General features: G+C 36.3%; 1 protein-coding gene across 2 annotated transcripts in view; it reads right to left on the reverse strand.

Annotated features, from left to right (window-relative positions):
* LOC138693319 (oxysterol-binding protein-related protein 9) overlaps positions 1–20,605 on the reverse strand; it is a 443,401-nt gene that overhangs the window by 312,668 nt on the left and 110,128 nt on the right. The window contains exon 7 of one of the 2 annotated variants that reach the window (XM_069817209.1): positions 14,769–14,936. The exons of the other annotated variant lie outside the window; for it this stretch is intronic. Coding sequence (XP_069673310.1) covers positions 14,769–14,936 — 168 coding nt within the window. The remainder of the gene's footprint in view (positions 1–14,768; positions 14,937–20,605) is intronic. 2 annotated transcript variants of the gene reach the window in all.

The raw sequence follows: 20,605 nt of genomic DNA on the forward strand, positions 1-20,605 counted from the left end.
ACATAGATGACATTTTGGTACATGGCTGATATAATGTTGTTTGCGTTCAATATATAATATGTCATCATTTGATGTACGAAATCTAATTGTTTTTAATTTTCAGTATACAATACCTCCCTAGCAACAATTATCACAAAATACTAAAAAGAGCAGATTTGTCTGCGTTTGTTGAATGCACATCATGATGCTCACGAAAAGGCACTAATTTATTTTGTGTGAACAAGATTACAATTTTTGAATATGAAGGAAAAGCAGGTATCCCTCTTCTGAAATTTATCCGAAAGGGGAAGAATTACAACTCCCTCCCTCCAAACATGTTTCCTCTTTTCAAGGCCTACATGTTTTCATTTTACAGGTGTATTATATGATGCGATATGGAAGCAGATAAATAATAACTGTACGTTTCTCGTCCACATTAAATTCAACGTGTTCATAACGTAGACCTGATATATTGCTTCATGTAGGCTACACAGCTGGCAGTGTTCTTTTTACGAATAAGTGGTCGTACTAATCATTTTCTTTTCATCTGAACTATTGCTGGAATATGCGTTTGTGTTTTTATTTGCTCTGTATGTTGTTAAATAACTACTGAACATCGTCTTTGGTTAACAAATTGTTCTAGTATTCGTTTTATATCAGTCTTACGGTATTGAATTATGTCCATAACGTGGGCGAGATATTATCAGGCTGGAAAATTCGCTCTGAATGCATTTTTTTACACAATTCTCTAATTTTCAGCAGATTTACGATACCCTGTGCGGTTTCTCTGCCAATGCAGAGTTAATTGCAATATACGGTAATTCTGTTATTTTCCTGACACTTTTATATCCGTTCTCATAAACTTACTGATTTAGATTCTTTACCCCACTGTAGGTATTTTGCTCTCTACAAATCATCGTTAGTCAAATGAAATAGCCTATAATAGTTGTTTGTAACGAATTAGTAGACAACCTCAATCCCTCCTGACTGCCTCCCTTACGAATTTCTTTCTCACTTTAATCAAATTTACTTTATACTGGTCCTTAAATTACTGAAACTAGTGCTGAGGTAATTACGGTGATTTCTGAAGTGAAAATCGTTCAATTTATAAGGGTGAAATCAAAAATAATTTTTGTAGCCTTTCCTTGTCCTTAATTGGAAATTTGAGTAACTTCATATGACGACAATATTTCTTCCTTCTTCTACAGTTAACATAATCGCAGATGGACATTTCTAAATGAAGTTTGTTACACAGAAACCTTTGAGACAATATTGACACTTGAAGTTCTTTATATAGTTCATCTATAAGAGTTAAACTAGCGCTGAGGTAGTTTCCTTCATGCTCAGCTTATTCACCTTGCATACCTGAGTCTGTAACAGGTTAGGTTTGGTCAGTGCTGTCATGGTAATTTTTTTCTTGGCCATACACCCCACCTCTTGTTTTCTCCCCTGAAATATATTTTACTCTCCTCTCTCTATTACTCCAATTGTCATTTAATTATTTTTTTTAATATTAAAGAAGAAGTAAAGAAATTGTTTTGCTTTACATTTTAATTGTACAAGTTTGATTTAAAGAATACACCATGTAGCACCACCATAGATGCACACTTGTCTCGATGAATCTTGGAGTGTATATTTGCAGCACTTCTTGTTTTTCAACCATTATTTTATATAATTCTGGATTCCAGTGCTGAAGAGGTGGATAATTTTTGTTTATGAACATCAAACAAAATAGCCTACCGGCAGGTACAGTAGGAACAGGAAGAGATGATCTAAGATCTGTATAGATCTCCACGTACAAAACTTAGGCACCCATATGCCGTATAGCTCCTGACAGACAAAATTTTCATTTCCCCATACAATTAATTAAAAAAAATTGTAGGTTCCATACGATATATGGCCTCGTGTGGCCTCCATGACAGCACTGGGGTCAGTTAGTTTAGGCACTTTTACACCTTGCATATACAATCAACTGCATCTCCACAAAAAAATTCCTTATAAATTGAACGGTTTTCACTTCAGAAATCACAGGAACCGCTTCACCCAGGTAAGTAGTTAGCAGTTAATCATTTCAAAGCTCTTGTTATATTATGAAATAGCATCACACAATGCTGCCAAAATAAATGTTCCCAGTGTTAAAATTACAGAGTGTAAATTTCGCTTAGGACAGTTTTTGCTCTGGAAAATTAAAGGAAACAAACAGTATATCAAACCAGCAGCTGAGACACAAAGCACCTGAAATTAGAAAGTGGTTAAAAATTTTTATATTTCGTTCTTTCTTATTTACCAGCAACAGAAGTACCAGTATCAGATTTTTTGCAGAGCTAATATCAGAGGTCCCTCCTATTAGAGAATGTTTTGAATATTATTATATTCTGGAAAACTACATTGCCACATCAACCTCCCTTCCCCCCACCTGAATTCTGGGCTGAAGCACGAAAATTTCGAAATGTACAAACTACAGATGCGGCAGAATATTACCACAATGGTCTTCAGCAAGAATTTTGTAAGACATATCCAAATATCTTCATGGTCATTATATGTATTAAAATAAAACATATACTACATGTGAAGTACCTACTAAAAATGAGAGAAATAGAATTTGGAAGGACAATAAAAAAGTGGAATGGACAAACACTAAGAAACTATTCATCTTGAATCAGTATGAACAATAGGACACTTTTTTTTTTGTGTTAGTGGTATAGAATATGAATATGCATCAATAAGTTTTTCGAGTTTAGCATTACTTTAAGTATTTATTGTCCCCCTGCTGGAAAGATTGAATTACTCTGTTTGAAACTTGATGTAATTTTATTGTACCTTAACTCAATTTATTAAGGTACAATAAAATTCAAAATAATAACTGCAGGCCATTTTAAAATAAATCTGTTGGATGTAAATTATTTCTTGATTTATTAGGACCATAACGGTATTGTTACAAGCGATAGATTGAATCATTTTTATCTTAATAATTTAATGTAGGATGATTATTTCGGGAATTGTTATGCTCTAAATTGTGAGGATATTTTAATACTTTTTTAAAATATAAATTTGGAATATGTTTACAGTTAGTAAAGAGTAATTCAGAGAGACAGAGGTCTCAAGCATATTCATTGACACATGCCAGAATTATTAAATATGAAAAAAAGAGTTCTTGCACTAACATACTGCTTATAAAGTAACCAAATCTTAAGAAATACAGTATATGTACAGGTATTCTATATAAAGGCATAGGAGTGAATATAAATCTGTTTTAAGGAATTCCTATTTAATATTCCTGCTATAGGAACATGACAAAATAAATACAACGCAGCATGGAAGCTAATTCAACTCTTATCGAGTATTGTTGATGAGATGTGTTATGAAGGTAGACCGAATCATTCAATGTATGTAGTATCAAAACTGAAAGCGGTAACTAGTCTATGAATGATGTCTTAACAAGTATAAATAAAATGGACTCTTGACAATAGACACACATTTGGCTTCAGCAATAACTAGGACTTCAAGGAATTTATGGTAGCTCACCTATCAGGCAAAACTCTGAATAGTCAGCATTGTCGAACTATAGAAGCGCGATTAAAAAGTATTTTTTCCCCACCCATTACATATGATTGTTTTTTTCAAGTCCCAGTAATAACATTATTAAATTAATTATCCCACATATTTGGGTGGTGCCTTTCTTTGTTTCTGACATAATTTATGAGAGTTTCTCTTTTACACTTCAATAGATTTCAGTGGACAATGAACGTGTAACTCTAATGGAACTCTAAGAACCACCCAGCATTAATGTTTTCTTCTTTTCTTTCATGCCCTTTAGTTTTTGTTGCAGATAACATCATGCTATTGATAATTATACATGCACCTTTCTAATAAAATTGGCATATATTTCACTGGTCTCAGAAGTAAAATTAAATGTATAATAGTTTCTCGGTGCAAAATATTTACTGAAAATTATTGTAGGATTTGAATAGAAATGTCACTTCTCAGGCAAGGTTATTCGTGGATGACTGTATAATATATAGAAAAAATTAGTGATAAATCTTATATCACCGCCTTGCAAAACTAGCTTGACGTTATTGAAAACTGGACTACAACAAATAAAATTAAAATCAATGTGAGCAAATGTAAATCAATATGTATCCTTCTGTAAAACACAAAATTAAATTCGTCTCATATACCAATTAAATGAATCACCAGTGTCACAAGTAAACACTTAGGTACTGTATATATTTTAGTAACAAACTGGTTGAAATAATGTATGACTTGAGGCTTTCCCGGCGTTTGATGTAGAATAACTCTTCTTGGGTTCTCAGCCAGGTGAGTTGGAGATTAGCTTCCAAGCTTTTGACGGCTAGCTCTGCCATCTTCTTCAGGGACGAAGTGATTTGGGACGAAAAATCGAAAGAGAATTGGGAGGACAAATTTAAAAGGTGCGCAAAACGCGTCCTTGCAAGGGGTTGGGGGTTGTACGAAACTAAATATGTGAGCTCCAAGCCTGTTGGCCACTAGTCTCACTCCGGGTTACGCTGCTCCACTGAAGGAGCTCTAGAAAATTTTGAAGGGAAGCCGAAATTGGACGTAACCTCTTAGATACCACATACGCGAGGGGGACTGAGACTTGATCAAGTGATCACGGTACGGGGAGAGGAGGAGTTGGCTGGTGTTTGCCGTTAGGATGGCAAGATGCTGTCATCTGTTGTTCGATGACAAAGCATGTGAAGGCCGTCGGAAGAAGCGTCGTGTAATCTAAATCTGCAATTTGAGAGGTCCCTGTCCTTTCAAATTGCGACTAATTGAGTGACCTCGGATATTTAATAGACAATTTATAGGTTCTGAACTAGGGCATACGTCGTTTACAAGAAAGGGGAATATATATATATATATATATATATATATATATATATATATATATGGGGAAGGGCATATGGGTCCGTGGCCCATTTCTTATAGGGCTCATCCCGACATTTGTCTTACGCCTGAGGAAAACCACGGAATACCTTAGGCAGGATGAGTTGTCTCATATATAAGAGACTAGCCAATTTGGCTGTTATGTAGGAGGTGATTGTTTTCATGAGCCTTGTTGAATCGTCTCAATTTCGAGACCAGCCATTTGGCTATATGATGGCTCAATTACGAAGAGGGGGGAGAGATGTAATTGTTAATTAATTTAAGTAAATAGGGAGATTCATGGGGATATGAGTGCAGGTCCGTGGCCCATTTCTTTTAGGGCTCATCCCGACATTTGTCTTAGCGCCTTAGGAAAACCACGGAAAAACCTTAGGCAGGATGAGTTGTCTCAATATCAGAGACTAGCCAGTTGGCTCTTAGGTTGAATGACTCTGTGAATCGATGGATATATACTAGCCCATTGGCTCTATGATAGTTCCATCGATCCACAAAAGGAGATATGGCTAGGGAGGGATTTTGTCTAGCCCAGTTAAGACAAGGTCATTTTAAAGCGGTTGCGCTATCCAAGGAGTCTCATGGAGTTGAGTCGTGGCTACCAAAACCTGGGAGTAACGCCAGCCTCCCTGTCCTCCTGTCTCAATAGTATAGCTAATGGACCTGTCTGGTGTCTACGCCGTAACCTTGCCATCTAGCTGGATTTCGATGGCTTCCTTGATAACTAAGTCCCAGTAACCTGATGTCTTGTCCAAGATGGTGGTGGCGCTGAAATCTATCTTGTGACCAGTTTCTAGGCTGTGTTGGGCTACTGCAGACTTATCAGGATAATATAGTCTTATGCTGCGTTGATGTTCCTTGCAGCGTTCCATAATAGTTCGTCCCGTCTGCTCGATGTAGCATTCCCACACTCACAAGGTATTCTGTAGACACCAGGTGTCCTGAGACCAAGGTCGTCCTTAACTGGTCTCAGCAAGTTCTGGATCTTTGTGGGCGGCTTATGGATGGTTTTAATCCCGTGTTTTCTTAGCATTCTGCTAATTTTGCCCGAGATGGGGCCGTAGAACGGGATGTATGCCATGCCCTTTGTCTCCTCTTGTTCCTCGGCAGGTGGTTTATTCGAAAAGGCCCTTCTGAGGGCCAAGCCGATTTCCCTGTTGCCGAAGTTGTTCTGTTGGAACGTCTTATGTAGGTGACAGATCTCAGAAGGGAGACTCTCTTTGTCCGAAATCCCTCTCGCCCTATGTAGAAGAGTCGACAGGACCGTTCGTTTTGTGCCGGATGGTGGTGGCTGTGTCCATCGGTATGAGTCGGTTTCCTGTATACTCTGTGACCCAGTGTGCCATCTGACTTCCTGGAGATGAGAATGTCTAAGAAGGGGAGACATCCGTCTTTTTCCACCTCTTTCGTGAACTGGATGTTCGGGTGGATATTGTTCAGGTATTCTTGGAACTCCTGAAGTTTTTCTTCTCCATGAGGCCAGACGACCAAAGTGTCATCTACATAGCGGTAGAAGTGAGCTGGTTTCAGGGGCGCGTTCTCCAGGGCTCTGTGCTCGAAGTCTTCCATGTACAAATTGGCTATGGCAGGTGACAGAGGTGAGCCCATGGCTACACCGTTGGATTGCTCATAATACTGCCCTTTGTACATGAAGTAGGTGGAGCTGCGTATGGTTAAAGAGTCCAGTTACCTCAGGTGGGAAGTGAGGTCTCAATAACTCCAACGTTTCCTTGAGTGGTTGAAATAAGTCACTAATATTACAAGGATAGCCTGGAAAACACTACATTTCTTTATGCATATTATTAAGAAAGCTAACCGAAAGTCAAAAGAATTAATGTACATAACCCATGTTCGGTCCACTGCTGTGGAGTAATGGTAGGCACATCTGACCGTGAAATGAGTGGGCCCGGGTTCAAATCCTGATTGGGGCAAGTTACCTGGTTGAGGTTTTTTCCGAGGTTTTCCCCAATTGTAAGGCGAATGTCATGTAATCTATGGCGAATTCTCAACCTCATCTCGCCAAATATCATTTCACTATCATCAATCCCATCGAGGCTAAATAACCTAGTAGTTGATACAACATCGTTAAATAACCAATTTAAAAAAGACGTCAGATAAGCAGAGGAAGTTACAAAAGCTTGTGGTGGCGAAGAATTTAAAGCGTCTGTGTTGTTAAAAAAAGGGAAATACTACAAATGGCAGAAAAAGTGGATAGCCTATATTGATGTATTTGTTACGTGACATTACACAGGACATATCACCACATATAGTTGTAAACAACCGTGGATATTTTAAATCTGAAAGTGTACTTTAGTGTAATCAAGTGTTGCTTTGTATAATAAGAACTGTAGGCACAGTGTATACAGTAAATCTCTATATGCATTTGAAAAGATTAGTAATCAACTTGACAGAAATGTTCGTGTGTCACAATATAATTTGTAATATTTTATTTGTTAATGGCACTGTTATTTTTATTAAAGTATGCGATTTAGCAGTTACATGTACTACACAAATGTCTTAATTGTTTCGAAAACAACTAAATGCATTTATGACATTTGGCATAATAATATGAACATTTTCCATTTTGGTAATAAATTAAGTGGCAAGAAAATGTTCATGTATCACACCATATAATATTTAATATTTTTTACATTATTAATTATTCCTTTTCATTATGATTTTCTGTTTATATTTTGGAATGCTTACGTTAAAAAACAGTGATGTGTTTTTCATGAACTCCTAAGTATTTGATTAAATATCCTGTGAAGATCATAGTTACTTCGAAAATGTTACGTGTGTGACTATGGAATGACCCATCAGTATTGTTAGTATTGTTACAAATTACAAAACCTGAAACTGTTAGAATGGGATCAGGAGTAGTGACAAAAAAATGTAATGTTGTAGGCCTACATCAACATGACTATTTAATCCAGTTTCTAATAGTTTTTAAGGTTTGAAGGCTTTTTGAGGTAAACAGGATTGAACATGTGAGGGAAGGGCTATTTCTTGGTAATGGATTAGGCCTGTATATTTTATAATATTATTAACTATATATTGTTAAAGTACCTAGTAAATATGGTAATATGTATATTATATAATACTGTAAACGAGACAATATCACAGGCTGCAAACTAGATTATTCTTGTTTTTGTATAATTATACAAACATGTATGAAATAAACAAGACTACCATTGGTTAGGTTAGGATAGGATTACTTATATATTGTAATCAGGCTATATGCACAAATTTTCCAATATACTACTATCATAACTGAATAGGTAATGTTAACATTAATTTTCATACGTTTTTGTGGTGCAAGTTAAAATAATTCAAAGTAAAGTATAACAAAACTCCGACAACATTATAATTATGAACGTCAAATTCTCTTATTTTATTTATTTTTCAGTGTTTAGTCCCTTATTTCCCATTGTTCTTTGGATTTATCATTAGTGAAATATCAATTAACGGATAAATTATGTTATACACTCAGTTGATAATATGAATAATATTCACGACAAATATATAAAAACAGAAGAGATAACGAATTATAATTTAGCCGACCGATAACTTTATAAAATGGTCTACATAATCTAGGTAGATTGGCTTTGCGCGAGACTCTGTATTGTATTCTATTCAATACAAAGGCGTACTTTATCTTATCTCTCCTCTTCGCCCACGTGACAACTATAAATAGCTCCCTCGTACCGAACTTGCCAAGGTCATATAGGCCAATAATATTTATCCATGGTCATCAGTTGTCGACAGTACGTTGCTTACGAGATTATCTCGTAAGCAAGAAATAATCGATTTAGACCGACCAGGCCGGTTCAGAGTTCGTGTCTCGTGATGGTGTTGGTCATTGTGCCATCTGTTGACGATTACTGAACTACATCAAGCCGGCCTCGACTGCAAACCCTAAAGCGTATATAAGAGAGCTATCTGTTAGTATATATGATCTAGGGTAGAACTGATATCATGTATGACAGTGATAGAGGCCCAGTGCCTCCAGGCAGAGAGGAAACTTACATACAGCTGTATATGGTGTGCATTCAACAGCGATGCACGTGCTACTCTACTTGTTTTGGAGAATTCATCACTAAATAATTCAGCGCAGCACAGTTATGCTTGTAACTGCAATGCGAAACACGAAGAAAGACACGCACAATGCAATGTCCAAAAAAAAAAAAAAGTCGTAACATTGTGTACGTTACTAACTTTTTTCTCTCCGTTTTTTTTTCTGAATTACATATAGGCCTACATACACAAGTGTTCTGCCCAAGTTCAGGTCTTACACTGCAAATCCAACATTCTCCTATCTTTCCTATTTTCTGTCTTCCTATTAGTATCTGCATATGATCCATATATCTTAATGTCGTTTATTATCTGATACCTTCTTCTGCCCCGAACTGTTCTCCCGTTAACCATTCCTTTCAGTGCATCCTTCAGTAGGCAGTTTCTTCTCAGCCAGTGACCCAACCAATTCCTTTTCCTCTTCCTGATCAGTTTCAGTATCATTCTTTTTTCATCCACTCTTTCCAACACAGCTTCATTTCTGATTCTCTGTCTGTCCACTTCACACGTTCCATTCTTTACCATATCCACATTTCAAATGCTTCTATCCGTTTCTCTTCACTTCGTCGTAATGTCCATGTTTCTACCACATACAATGCCATATTCCACACAAAGCACTTCACCAGTCTCTTCCTTAGTTATTTTTCCAGAGGTCCGCAGAAGATGCTTCTTTTTCTATTAAAAGCTTCCTTGGCCGTTGTTATCCTCTTTTTGATTTCCAAATTTTAACAAAGATATATTTTTCCCGCAATAACGACATTGACAACTTTGGATTGAGACATCACACAACCTCATAGGTTTTACAGTTTTCTCAGAATATCCATGCCAAGTTTAAATTGAATATATAGATATTGCAGACCTACTTTTATTTGTTCATAACTATTAAATATGGTACCCTATAACGAAGCAACTTTTGACGGCCCTCGAAATTCTACGTATGCCCACCTTAGAAATGTTTGCAAAAATAAATGTACTCATTCGCGAAAAATGAAGTAGGCCTACAGTAGTTCCTACAGTTTTCATAAATGTTACAGCTTGTAGAGTTTTCTGTTAATTTGATTAGTGAAATTTCACTAAGCATTCAATATTGAACATTTTGATGTAGGCCTACACATACGCAGAAGATATGTATGTGTGTGTGTGTGTGTGTATATATATATATATATATATACATACACACACACATACATATACATATCATTACACCGTGTTTTAAAATGATGCAAAATTTTCATGCGATTATTATTATTATTATTATTATTATTATTATTATTATTATTATTATTATTATTATTAATGAGAAATTAACATGATACATGTCATTTGATAGTCAAACTTTCCAAGTTTCAAGTTCTAAGTATTGTTTTTGTTGCCATCGAAGATAGTAATAAAGAAATTGAAACTTCACAATATAAATCGTTTTGCATTCTACAGCTTGCGAAAACAAATTCAGCAATAGTACAAAGGTCATTTCGAAGATCTTTATGAACTGAAATCTACCACATCGTTGAAATGAACGTGCTATAGTCTCTGATCTGGTCTATCGCTCTTGGCCTTCCACATCACCTGACTTGACACCATGTGACATTTCTTTGGGGGTTTGTGAAGGATGCAGTTTATGTCCCATCGTTACTCCAATATCTTGAAGAATTAAGACATCGGATCATTGCTGCGATTGAATCCATAACAGAGATCGTATGGTGGAGAAAGTGTGGCAAAAATTTGACTATGCTGTTAAAGTGTGCCGTGTAACAAGTGGTGCTCAAATTGAGTGTTTATAACGTGGCAATAAAAAAATTGAGCTTCTTAAACAAATTATAAGAACCAATTCATTAATACCTAATAATAATCATAATATGAAAATGTTACCGTAATTCTGTAACACGGTGTATTTACGTTCTTTTATTATATTTTCCCTCAACTGCCATAATTTTATTATGACGTACTTTTTGTTAAATATTCTTGTAGAGCATTTTCTGAATCTGTAAGAAGCACTTAATTCTGTGGTTGGTGTTCAGATAAAGGGGTATAAGTCATTTTTTTGTCCAGGTGGAATTCTGTTCCCCAGATGAACACACAAGTTAAATTATACAAGTGGGTGTGCAAAAATCAAAGAATACTAGCAGTTGACGTGTTTTATTTGTGTAGAAAATTATTTGTAATAAGGATTCCAAGTTTAATTTTCATTTATCTCCGAACTCATTTTTATGACTTATCTCCCTTTACCCAAACACCACAGAATTATCAGCGAATAAAATACAGCAGTATTAATCAATGTCTCTGCTGAGGTGTATTACTCTTGGGATCAAGAGATATGAATGTAATTCATTAAATCTGAAGATATCAAACTATTTGCAACCCGGGGCTGTTAAATTTTTATGTAGAGCTAATCTAAACCGACTCCTGGTTCTATTTTACTCCATTACACTCTTTCATTTTCATGACCATATACAACGACGATGTAGGTCGCTTACGGTTCATACTCTGAGGATAAATAGACTACGAATCTATTTTAACATTCACATAAAGGTTGCCTAGGTAACGAGTCACTTTTCAAACTGGAGTCCCTTATAAGAATACCCTGATTTCAGAATCGAATATTTTGCGTGACGTCGGCCTCTGAGTTGCTCCAAGTCCGTACCCATCTAGTGCAGTTGTCTGCCTGTTTTATGGCTACGGCTGCACTAAAACGTATGACCCTACATCACGTCATTATATAACCTAAGACATTTAGCAGAGACCTGGTATAATGATGGGTCTTGTAAACGGATTTGAGGTCGCTATCAAAATATTTCTTCAAAGTTGTGGGAGGAATCGAGGGCACTGCACGGGGCAGATTCGCTGAGTCTATCTGCTGCAATATTGTTTGAAAACACTTCTAATCTAGGAACGTTGTAATCTACAGTGTTGATGGAAATGGAAAATGAGAACTTTTAATAAATGTTCCTAAACAAAACAAGTAGGGCTAAATAACCTCAATTACAAATACATCATCCAAAACGTTCACATAAGTATAACCAAACCCTACCCTATAGTTCAATTTCCGAATATACAGCAAAGAGACAGGATGGCTGAAGGGCTCCAATTTCATATCTCATCCACACATCAATCAGTACATCTCTCTCTTCATCTACCTATTCATAAATCATAAATCTATGCCCATGTCTGTTTCATCCACCCATTCATCTATCCGCCTGTCTACCTACTCGCCCATCCATTTATCTATCTATCGGTCTGTCTATATCTATCTCCCTACCTATATTCCTGTAAGTCTATTTTACTAATTTTTCTTCAAGAGAGCTATTTTAAGTTTCTGACTTTCAAAGTTGGACATGGAACAATTTGGAATAGCCTCATAGCAAGCTTATTGGGAGAAATATTTACAATTTTGTACCATTAATCCTATACAGACATGGAACACAATGAAATACAAATCTCCTTTTTCTAGAAAATTGGACTTAGAACAGTCAGATTTTCAGCCATCAATACACTATGTCTGTCTGTATGTCCATGTCTGTATTATTCATCCATCCATGTATCTAACCACCTACCCGTCTGTCTATATCCACCGTCTACCAATCTGTCTATATAGGATGTATCAAAACTGAGAAGATTGAAAGTATACGATAATAGAAGCAAAAAAGTTCCAGTAAACATGGGTCCGCAAACGAGCCGTTTGCGAGATAATTGCGAATATTTGGTTACAAGCCGCCACTGACTTCATTATGAAAATATATCGTCCGAGTTAGTACAAATTTATATGAAATGTACACTTGTCATTTAATTTCCCATCTAATTTGGCTCAGATTTCACTCATGGCTTACCTTAACAAGGCATAAATACTACTTCAGCACGTTACATGTTACAATTTACTGTACACTCTTACCTGTTAAAGGAGATAATGTTCAGGTTTTTGCAAACAAGAGCACATTGCGGACCGCTTCCTGTGCGCAACGAGTGAAGCATATGATGTTTACAACGAATGAAGTCAGTGGCTGCTTGTAACCAAATATTCCCAATTATCTCGCAAACAGCTCCTCGTTTGCTGAACCAATTTACTGGAATTTTTTAATTTTTTTTGCTTCTATTATCGCGTACTTTCAACCGTTTCAGTTTTCGCTATTAATTTTGATACATTCTGTATATTTGTCTCTATGACTAAGTCTGATCCACCTATGCATCCATCCATCCACAGATACATCCGTTTGTCTATCTGTCTACCCCATTCATCTATGTATCCAACCATCTATTTGTCTATTTATATCCATGTATCTACCTACCTTACCTATCTGTCTATATAGTGATAGATCTATGACCCTATACATTCATTCATTCATTCATTCATTCATTCATTCATTTATTTTATTCCATAGATCTTACATGAGCAATGAAGCTTTAAGATGTGGAACATGTCAACATTTTACAATATTACAATTACAATTTTTACAAATTTTTATAGTTTTACAATTTAGTAATTTTCTACAATTTTTACAATTTTGTACAATTTTTTTACTGTAGTATCTATAAACATGCCTGTTCCGAATTCACAATGATTCCTTCCATATCTTCCTAGGTCTTTCCACATCTCTTAGTCCTCTTGGTTTATATTGATATGCTATCTTGGGCAATCTTGTTTCTTCCATTCTCTGAACATGCTGTTCCCAGCCGACGCGGTGTTGAATTTTATCATTTACTACATACAGTATATTTCCAATTCTCTTCCAATTTCTTCATTTCTTATGTGGTCTAATTTTGTGCATCCTTTGGTCCTTCTTAGAAAGTTCATTTCTACACTTTGTATTCTACTCAAGCTCCTCTTTTTGTTACCCAGGACTCGCTACCATATAGAAGCACCGGTACCGCAATTGTTTTGTACAATTTCAATCTTGTATCCTTCCTTGTTTTCTGTCTTAATGTTCTATGAATGATGCCACATATTATTTGGAATTTTGCTAATTTATTATCAGTATCATTTCCTGTTTCATATCCAGAAGACAATTCACAACCTAGATAATTAAAATTTAACACTTGTGATAGAGGTTTCTTTTCTAATATTATTTTCGACCTTACGGGCGATTTTCCTAAAAAGGCCATTATTTTTGTTTTCTCTGTAGAAATTTTAAAACCATACTCTTTACTTATTTCATTTAAACAATGCAGAGAGAATTGTAAATCATTTTCTGTGGTTTGCATTATAACAGCATCATCAGCATACAGTAAAATATTAAAATTTGTTGAATTATTTAATCTTATTCCCTCATTCATCCAGCCATATATTATTATGTAATCACATATCCGGCTACCTATATCTGCCTGTCTGCCTATCTAATCTGTCTGTCTCTGTCCCTGTGTCCAAGTCTGTCTGATCCATCCATCCACTCATTCATGTATCTAACCATCTATCCAGGCCTCCATCTACCTACCTATCTGTATGCCTATAAATCGATCTCTATGCTCATGTCTATCTGATCCATCTGCATGTTCATTTTCTCAAAGCTACAACACAATGATATTTGTCTATTTTCATTTCTGGACAATTTCTCGGTAGACGAACACACTGTGAGATGCCTATAACAAGAGTCAGCACGTCGCAGGACCAACAGATTTTCAGGAAATAAAACGCCATTGCAGACATAGAAATAATATCAACACGTTAAAGAAGGTAGCTGCATTACACCACAACAAGACACCCAAAGTAACAAGTGACAACATCGAGCAAGAGCGACACTAAAGCCAGGAGAGCTCCACATGCTTAACAAGCGAATCAATCACGTGAAGAGCGGGGAGGGGGAGGGACAGCGACATGCGGCACTCACTTGTCAACGACGGGCGAGCAGCAGCGGTCGCCACGGGGCCTTGCCGCCTCGTCTCCAGGCATTCGGCCCCGACTTCGATTCCCGTCTGGTAGTCTTCGTCCTCCTCATCCTCGTCTTCATCCTCTTCCTCATGAAGTACTTCGCAGCCCAACGTCGACACGTGCACCCCTAGTGATACAACATCAAACTATTCTTCCGACACACATATCGGGGAAAAGAGAAAGACAGAAGGGTGGAAGAGAGATACAAAAGAAGACATTCTAATTCTACTTGGTTCAAAAGGATGAGACGTGGAAACTGAACAATCATTGTAGTAACTTACTTCAAGGGTCTACCACTTAATTTCATGGGTCAGTTTACACCAAAGGACCTCGGAATGTGGGAAACTCACCCAAGAAGGTTAGCACAAGAGGTTTATTTATATGGAAGTGGTAAGGAATAAAATAAAAACTATATCTGCTACAAGATGGATTGTGGTAGTTCTACCCTAAAGTCTAATCCGAAGGGTCACTAGAACCATTTTAAGAACCATCTGAATTACAAACACACTATAGAGACCCAAAAGCAACTCAGGATATGCCATATAAAGATTATTAATTTTTTGGTCCTACAGACTTCTCTGTTATGGTTATTATTTGTTAATGACAGAGAAAAATTCTGCCCGGTACCGAAGATCGAACCCAGGACACCCAGTTCTACGCACTGAGTGCTCTACCACTGATCTATGCCCAATCGATAACACCGGATCGAATCTTTCTCCTTTGGTTTTTTCCCTTTGTAGCCTTACTCCATGTTTGACATATTATGTCATATAAGGAGCGCACTCATATTACATAATATATGTCGAACTTGGAGTAAGGACACAAAGAGAAAAAAATCGAAGGAGAAAGATTCGATCCGGTGCTGTGGATTGAGCTTCGGCGTAGCTCAGCGGTAGAGCATCCAGTGCGGAGTTCTGAATTCGATCCCCGGCGTCGGAGCGAGTTTTTCTCAGTCACTAACAGCTCAGAATATGCTATGTATCCAAAACATTTCTTAATAATACGCAACGCAATTTAATTTTCGAAAACATCCAACAAATGACACCGTCTTTGCTCTATTTTTGTGCTGTGCTAACATTAAAACCTAACTATTTCCAACTTTATTTCCAGTATCGACCATTATTCAGTTGTCTACCTTTTCCCGAAGGGAGAGTTTCGTTTCTTCCTTGCTTTGGAAGTACGCAAACAAGTAAAGTATAGTTACATTTCATGACAGGTACAAATATGATTCAACTGACATACAGTATCTGTTGAGAGTCGTGAGAAAATAAAGAAAGGCTCGTATAAGAAATACAGCCTTACACTTGTCCTATCGCATACGGATACTCCTATACATAAGAGTCCATAACCTTAATCATCTTAATTATGCACATTTAAAACATTCAGGGAGTCAAATTTTGAGCGTGAATTACAAATAGGAGCCGTTAATTCCGGGCCGACGATGACTCGCTTACGATGCCAGCTCGGCAGTAGGCCTAGTGTTCCTCGTTTTGTCAAGCTCTACATTTCTTCCCTGTTCCACCACGAAGATAAATACAGCCATTTGTTAAACTAATTGTAAGTATAACTTTCCAAGAGGCATGTTGATACTACAGTACATATTCAAATTACACTTCCATAAATAGACTACATTTTCAAACATAATTTATTAAGGGATGAAATCATAAAAGAAAATACATTATATATGTATGTATGAGTATGTTAATGTTATGTTTTATTTAACGACGCTCGCAACTGTAGAGGTTATATCAGCGTCGCCGGATGTGCCGGAATTTTGTCCCGCAGGAGTTCTTTTACATGCCAGTAAATCTACTGACATGAGCCTGTCGCATTTAAGCACACTTAAATGCTATCGACCTCGCCCGTGATCGAACCCGCAACCTCGGGCATAGAAGGCCAGCGCTATACCAACTCGCCAACCAGTGTGTGCGTATGTTTATGGTCTATGTATATCTTTATGTGTATACGCAAGCATTAGCCTACATGTATTAGGCCTATGTAGATACTATATTTCATGTATGTATGTGCCAGGTATACACAATTTATTAGTACAATGCTTATTGAACGTGAAGGAGACAAAAACTTATGCTAAATCTTGTGAAAGATTACGAGTGCAATTAACAAATCAACAGAAGTTACAGCCATCTGCATAACTCAATCGGCTGAGACGCTTGCCTGCCGATACGGAGTTGCGCTCGGGTGTGGGTTCGATTCTCGCTTGGGCTGATTACCTGGTTTGGGTTTTTCCGAGGTTTTCCCCAATCGTAAGGCGAATATTAAGTAATATAAGGCGAATACTAGGCCTCATCTCGCCAAATACAACCTCTCTATCACCAACCATATCGACGCTAAATAACCTAGTTGTTGATATAGCGTCGTTAAATAACGAAGTAAAAAAAATTACAGTATGCGTAAACATCGGATGATTGTTAATATATTTATCACAGAAAATTTATTAGAAAATCCTATGAATTCATTAAGAGCAGTGAATACTAGTTCGAAATAGCACCATAACATTACCAATTAAGTAAGGTGTCAGCAAAGTGTCACAGAAAATATTTAAAAAGAACACGTAAAGGGAATATAATTTCGAAACATAAATTTAATTGCAAAGAAAATATTCCATTTAAATTAAAATAACTTATTAAACTTAAAAGGCATCAAGTATAAAGGACTTCCAGAGCACGAAAGTATTAAGATAATCAATGTGAAATTAACAGTTGTTTAAAACGTAACAGATCAACAGCAATTAGTGTTGTGAACTAGTAATGGACTATAACTAGGATATGTCGTTCTTGGTGAGTCACGACCAGTGTGCAAGATTCTCATGCAAGCTAACCCGGGTTAATTTCCCGGCTCCGGCGGACAAAGCGAATCTTTTGAGGGTTTTTCTCGGAGTTCTCCCGCTGTCTGTAAGGTTACCACATTTTTTTTTCACAATTTCCGGGGACAAATATCAACATATAAAAATATGCTTTTAACATAACTGTTAGTTTGCCGTTCACTCATACTGTTTTACACAATTTAAAGAATAAAAATACCGGCACTCACTCTATTTAAAGACTACTGTTTTCAGAAGAGTGAATTTTTTAAGCAGATCTTCTCTAGATCCCAATCTTTCAGCAATTCCTGACATGTGATATTAAAGTTGGTTAAGATAGCAAACATGGCACTAACAATTTCTAGACTCACTGTCGATTTTTGGGATGTCCACATAATGTTCATTGAAGAAACTCTCTCCACTGAAGCATTGTTCTGTTTACTTCGTGGCAATGCAGTACATATTAGAACAGCAAATCTTCATTTTTTATTATATGTAGCCTATATCACAAAGTCGTACAAAAAAGTCGTGTTATATTTCCAGCAGTCAACAATTCCAGTACTAATTACAAGGTAAACCAGAAAATTACATCTGTAGCTAATACAATGTATAAGTCGCGAAACTTTTTTTTACGAAAGATGATGCGCTGAGTGACGCTATGCAGGCTGTTAATTGTCCATGTCAGTTTTCGAACGGCACTGTATTAAAAGAAATCTGTTTGTAGGCGTACATCCTTTAGAAGCCAATTTCAGGTAAAGTGCCTTCACAGAATTTATCATGAATTCTTTTGATAGATGTTTTCGTTATGTAGCTTAGTCATTACATAATATCCCAGCCGATTGTATGCAAAATTATAACTTTTCTCTAGATAGTCTTATGCAGAAATGTCAAGAAACACTATTTTTATAAACATTAAGGAAAAACTCAGAAGAAATATTACACACGATTTCCAGTGTGTTACTCGCCTTCTCTACCTGTGGATATTAAAGCAAGCGTGTTTCTATTACAATATAATTCCTGAAATTTTTACTTCTTACTAGTTTTGTGGTAAAACTTCAACAGTCTAAAGCAGTACGAACCGTATTAAGTCACTATAAAGGTAGAGAGAATGAAAAACAAGAGTGGAGACGGAGAAAGGGAAGGATAAAGTTTAGACAGATCGCTAACGAGTTCTGTGATATGACGCTAAAAATATTGTATTTCTGTCAAACTAAGCAAAGATACATTTTTAACAGAACAAACAATTCTATATACGAGTACGTTATGTAATTCAAAATAGTTTATCTTCCAGGTTAATTGAAATGTCAAATCTACAGACAACTTCAGAGTCCATCTATACCAAAATTAATCCACATTGTTAGTTTAATAAACAATTACGCAAATCTGGGTTTCAGGTAGTAGCTCCCTGCAAAGCAGGTTTGAATAATTTCAAGGAAAAATTGTTCCGGGGCCGAGTATCGATTCCGGGACCCTTCGCTTAGCGCACGAATGCTCTACCGACTGAGCTACCCCAGGAACTATACACGACATAGTCATAAATTTTTTTTTATCCACACAACTCAAATGGACTGACAAGACGCCAGAACCCAACTCTGAGTGCACACTAATTGTATGTGACGGTGTCGTGTATAGTTCCTGGAGTAGCTCAGTCGATAGAGCATTCGTGCGCTAAGCGAAGGGTCCCGGAATCGATATCCGGCCCCGGAACAATTTTTCCTTGAAATTATTAATAAACAATGTTCATCAATTTTGTTTGCGTGATCATTTGTTAATATGTTTATTAATCTTGTTTTCTTAACTTTTACAACTCTCCATCCACAACTAAATCAAGAGATAATACAGATAATACAAGCAGTAGTACAGATAATAGTATTTTATCTAACGATGCTTTGAATAATACAGGTTATTTTAAGTAAAGATACAAAGGCGATAGTAGATGGATGAATTTTGACTGTAATCCATCATGTGTAGTTTTTTTTTTAACCTATCGTAAATCTACGACACGGCCTCAAAGCTTTAGTTTGCTCCCGGAGGAAACCATGCTAAGGACTGTAACGCTCCTCGGTCAACGAATATCTAATTAAAGTACTATAGTGGAGTTTTTCAATCTTGAGTTATGATGGAGCGGGCGACGTTAAGTGGCATCGCTGTCAAACAGTGATGTCGGATGGAGGGAAATTTTTCACATTCCGGAAAAAAAAATTGATGCCTTGAGGGAGAAGGGTAAAATTATTAACAAAAAAGGAAATTTTAGCATTTTTGGAAACTTCTTCAGTTTCATTTGGAATTATTTTATTTGTTGCTTTTCTTTAACATTTCCCAACGAACTTAGAAAATATATTGAATATTGTGCGATTTTTCCGAATATTTCCTGGAAAGAATTGGTCCGAGGAAGGAGAAACAGCAGTGAGAGAGTCAGGGAGATAAAAAATCTCGTGTTGCAGCTTGAGACACAGCAATATCAGGATTTCATTGGTTTTTCATTCTGTTATTATGTGACTTGAGTGGGATATTCAGCGAATTACAGAACTCACATTTACAGAATGTTACATAATTTTTTTCACATTGAGATTACATGGCACTGTCATTAGAGGTAGACAGTCCATTGACCTTCATTTTATCTACCGGTAATGAAATAAGTGAAGATTTAATTGATATTGCAATTATTTCTGACAGTGAAGAAGTAGATTCAGAATTAGAGGGAAATTTTACTCGTAAAAGGTAAAATAGCAAATTAGATCATTTTAAGATAAGCTTATCTCTGTTATAGTACTTAAAATTAAATAATGTATCATATGAAGAGATATTTAAACAAAAATTAAATAAAGGTTGAAATAAATGCGATGTAACATGTAATGCATTAAAAAAGAAATAGCGAGAAATAAATTAAAAAATTTATAACATAATAGCTCTTCTGGTACTCATACGGATATGGTAAATGGACTATAAAGAAAAGCGATTGGAAAAAATAAGCG

This window comes from Periplaneta americana, chromosome 17, assembly GCF_040183065.1.
Source record: "Periplaneta americana isolate PAMFEO1 chromosome 17, P.americana_PAMFEO1_priV1, whole genome shotgun sequence".
Classification (NCBI taxonomy): Eukaryota; Metazoa; Arthropoda; class Insecta; order Blattodea; family Blattidae; genus Periplaneta; species Periplaneta americana.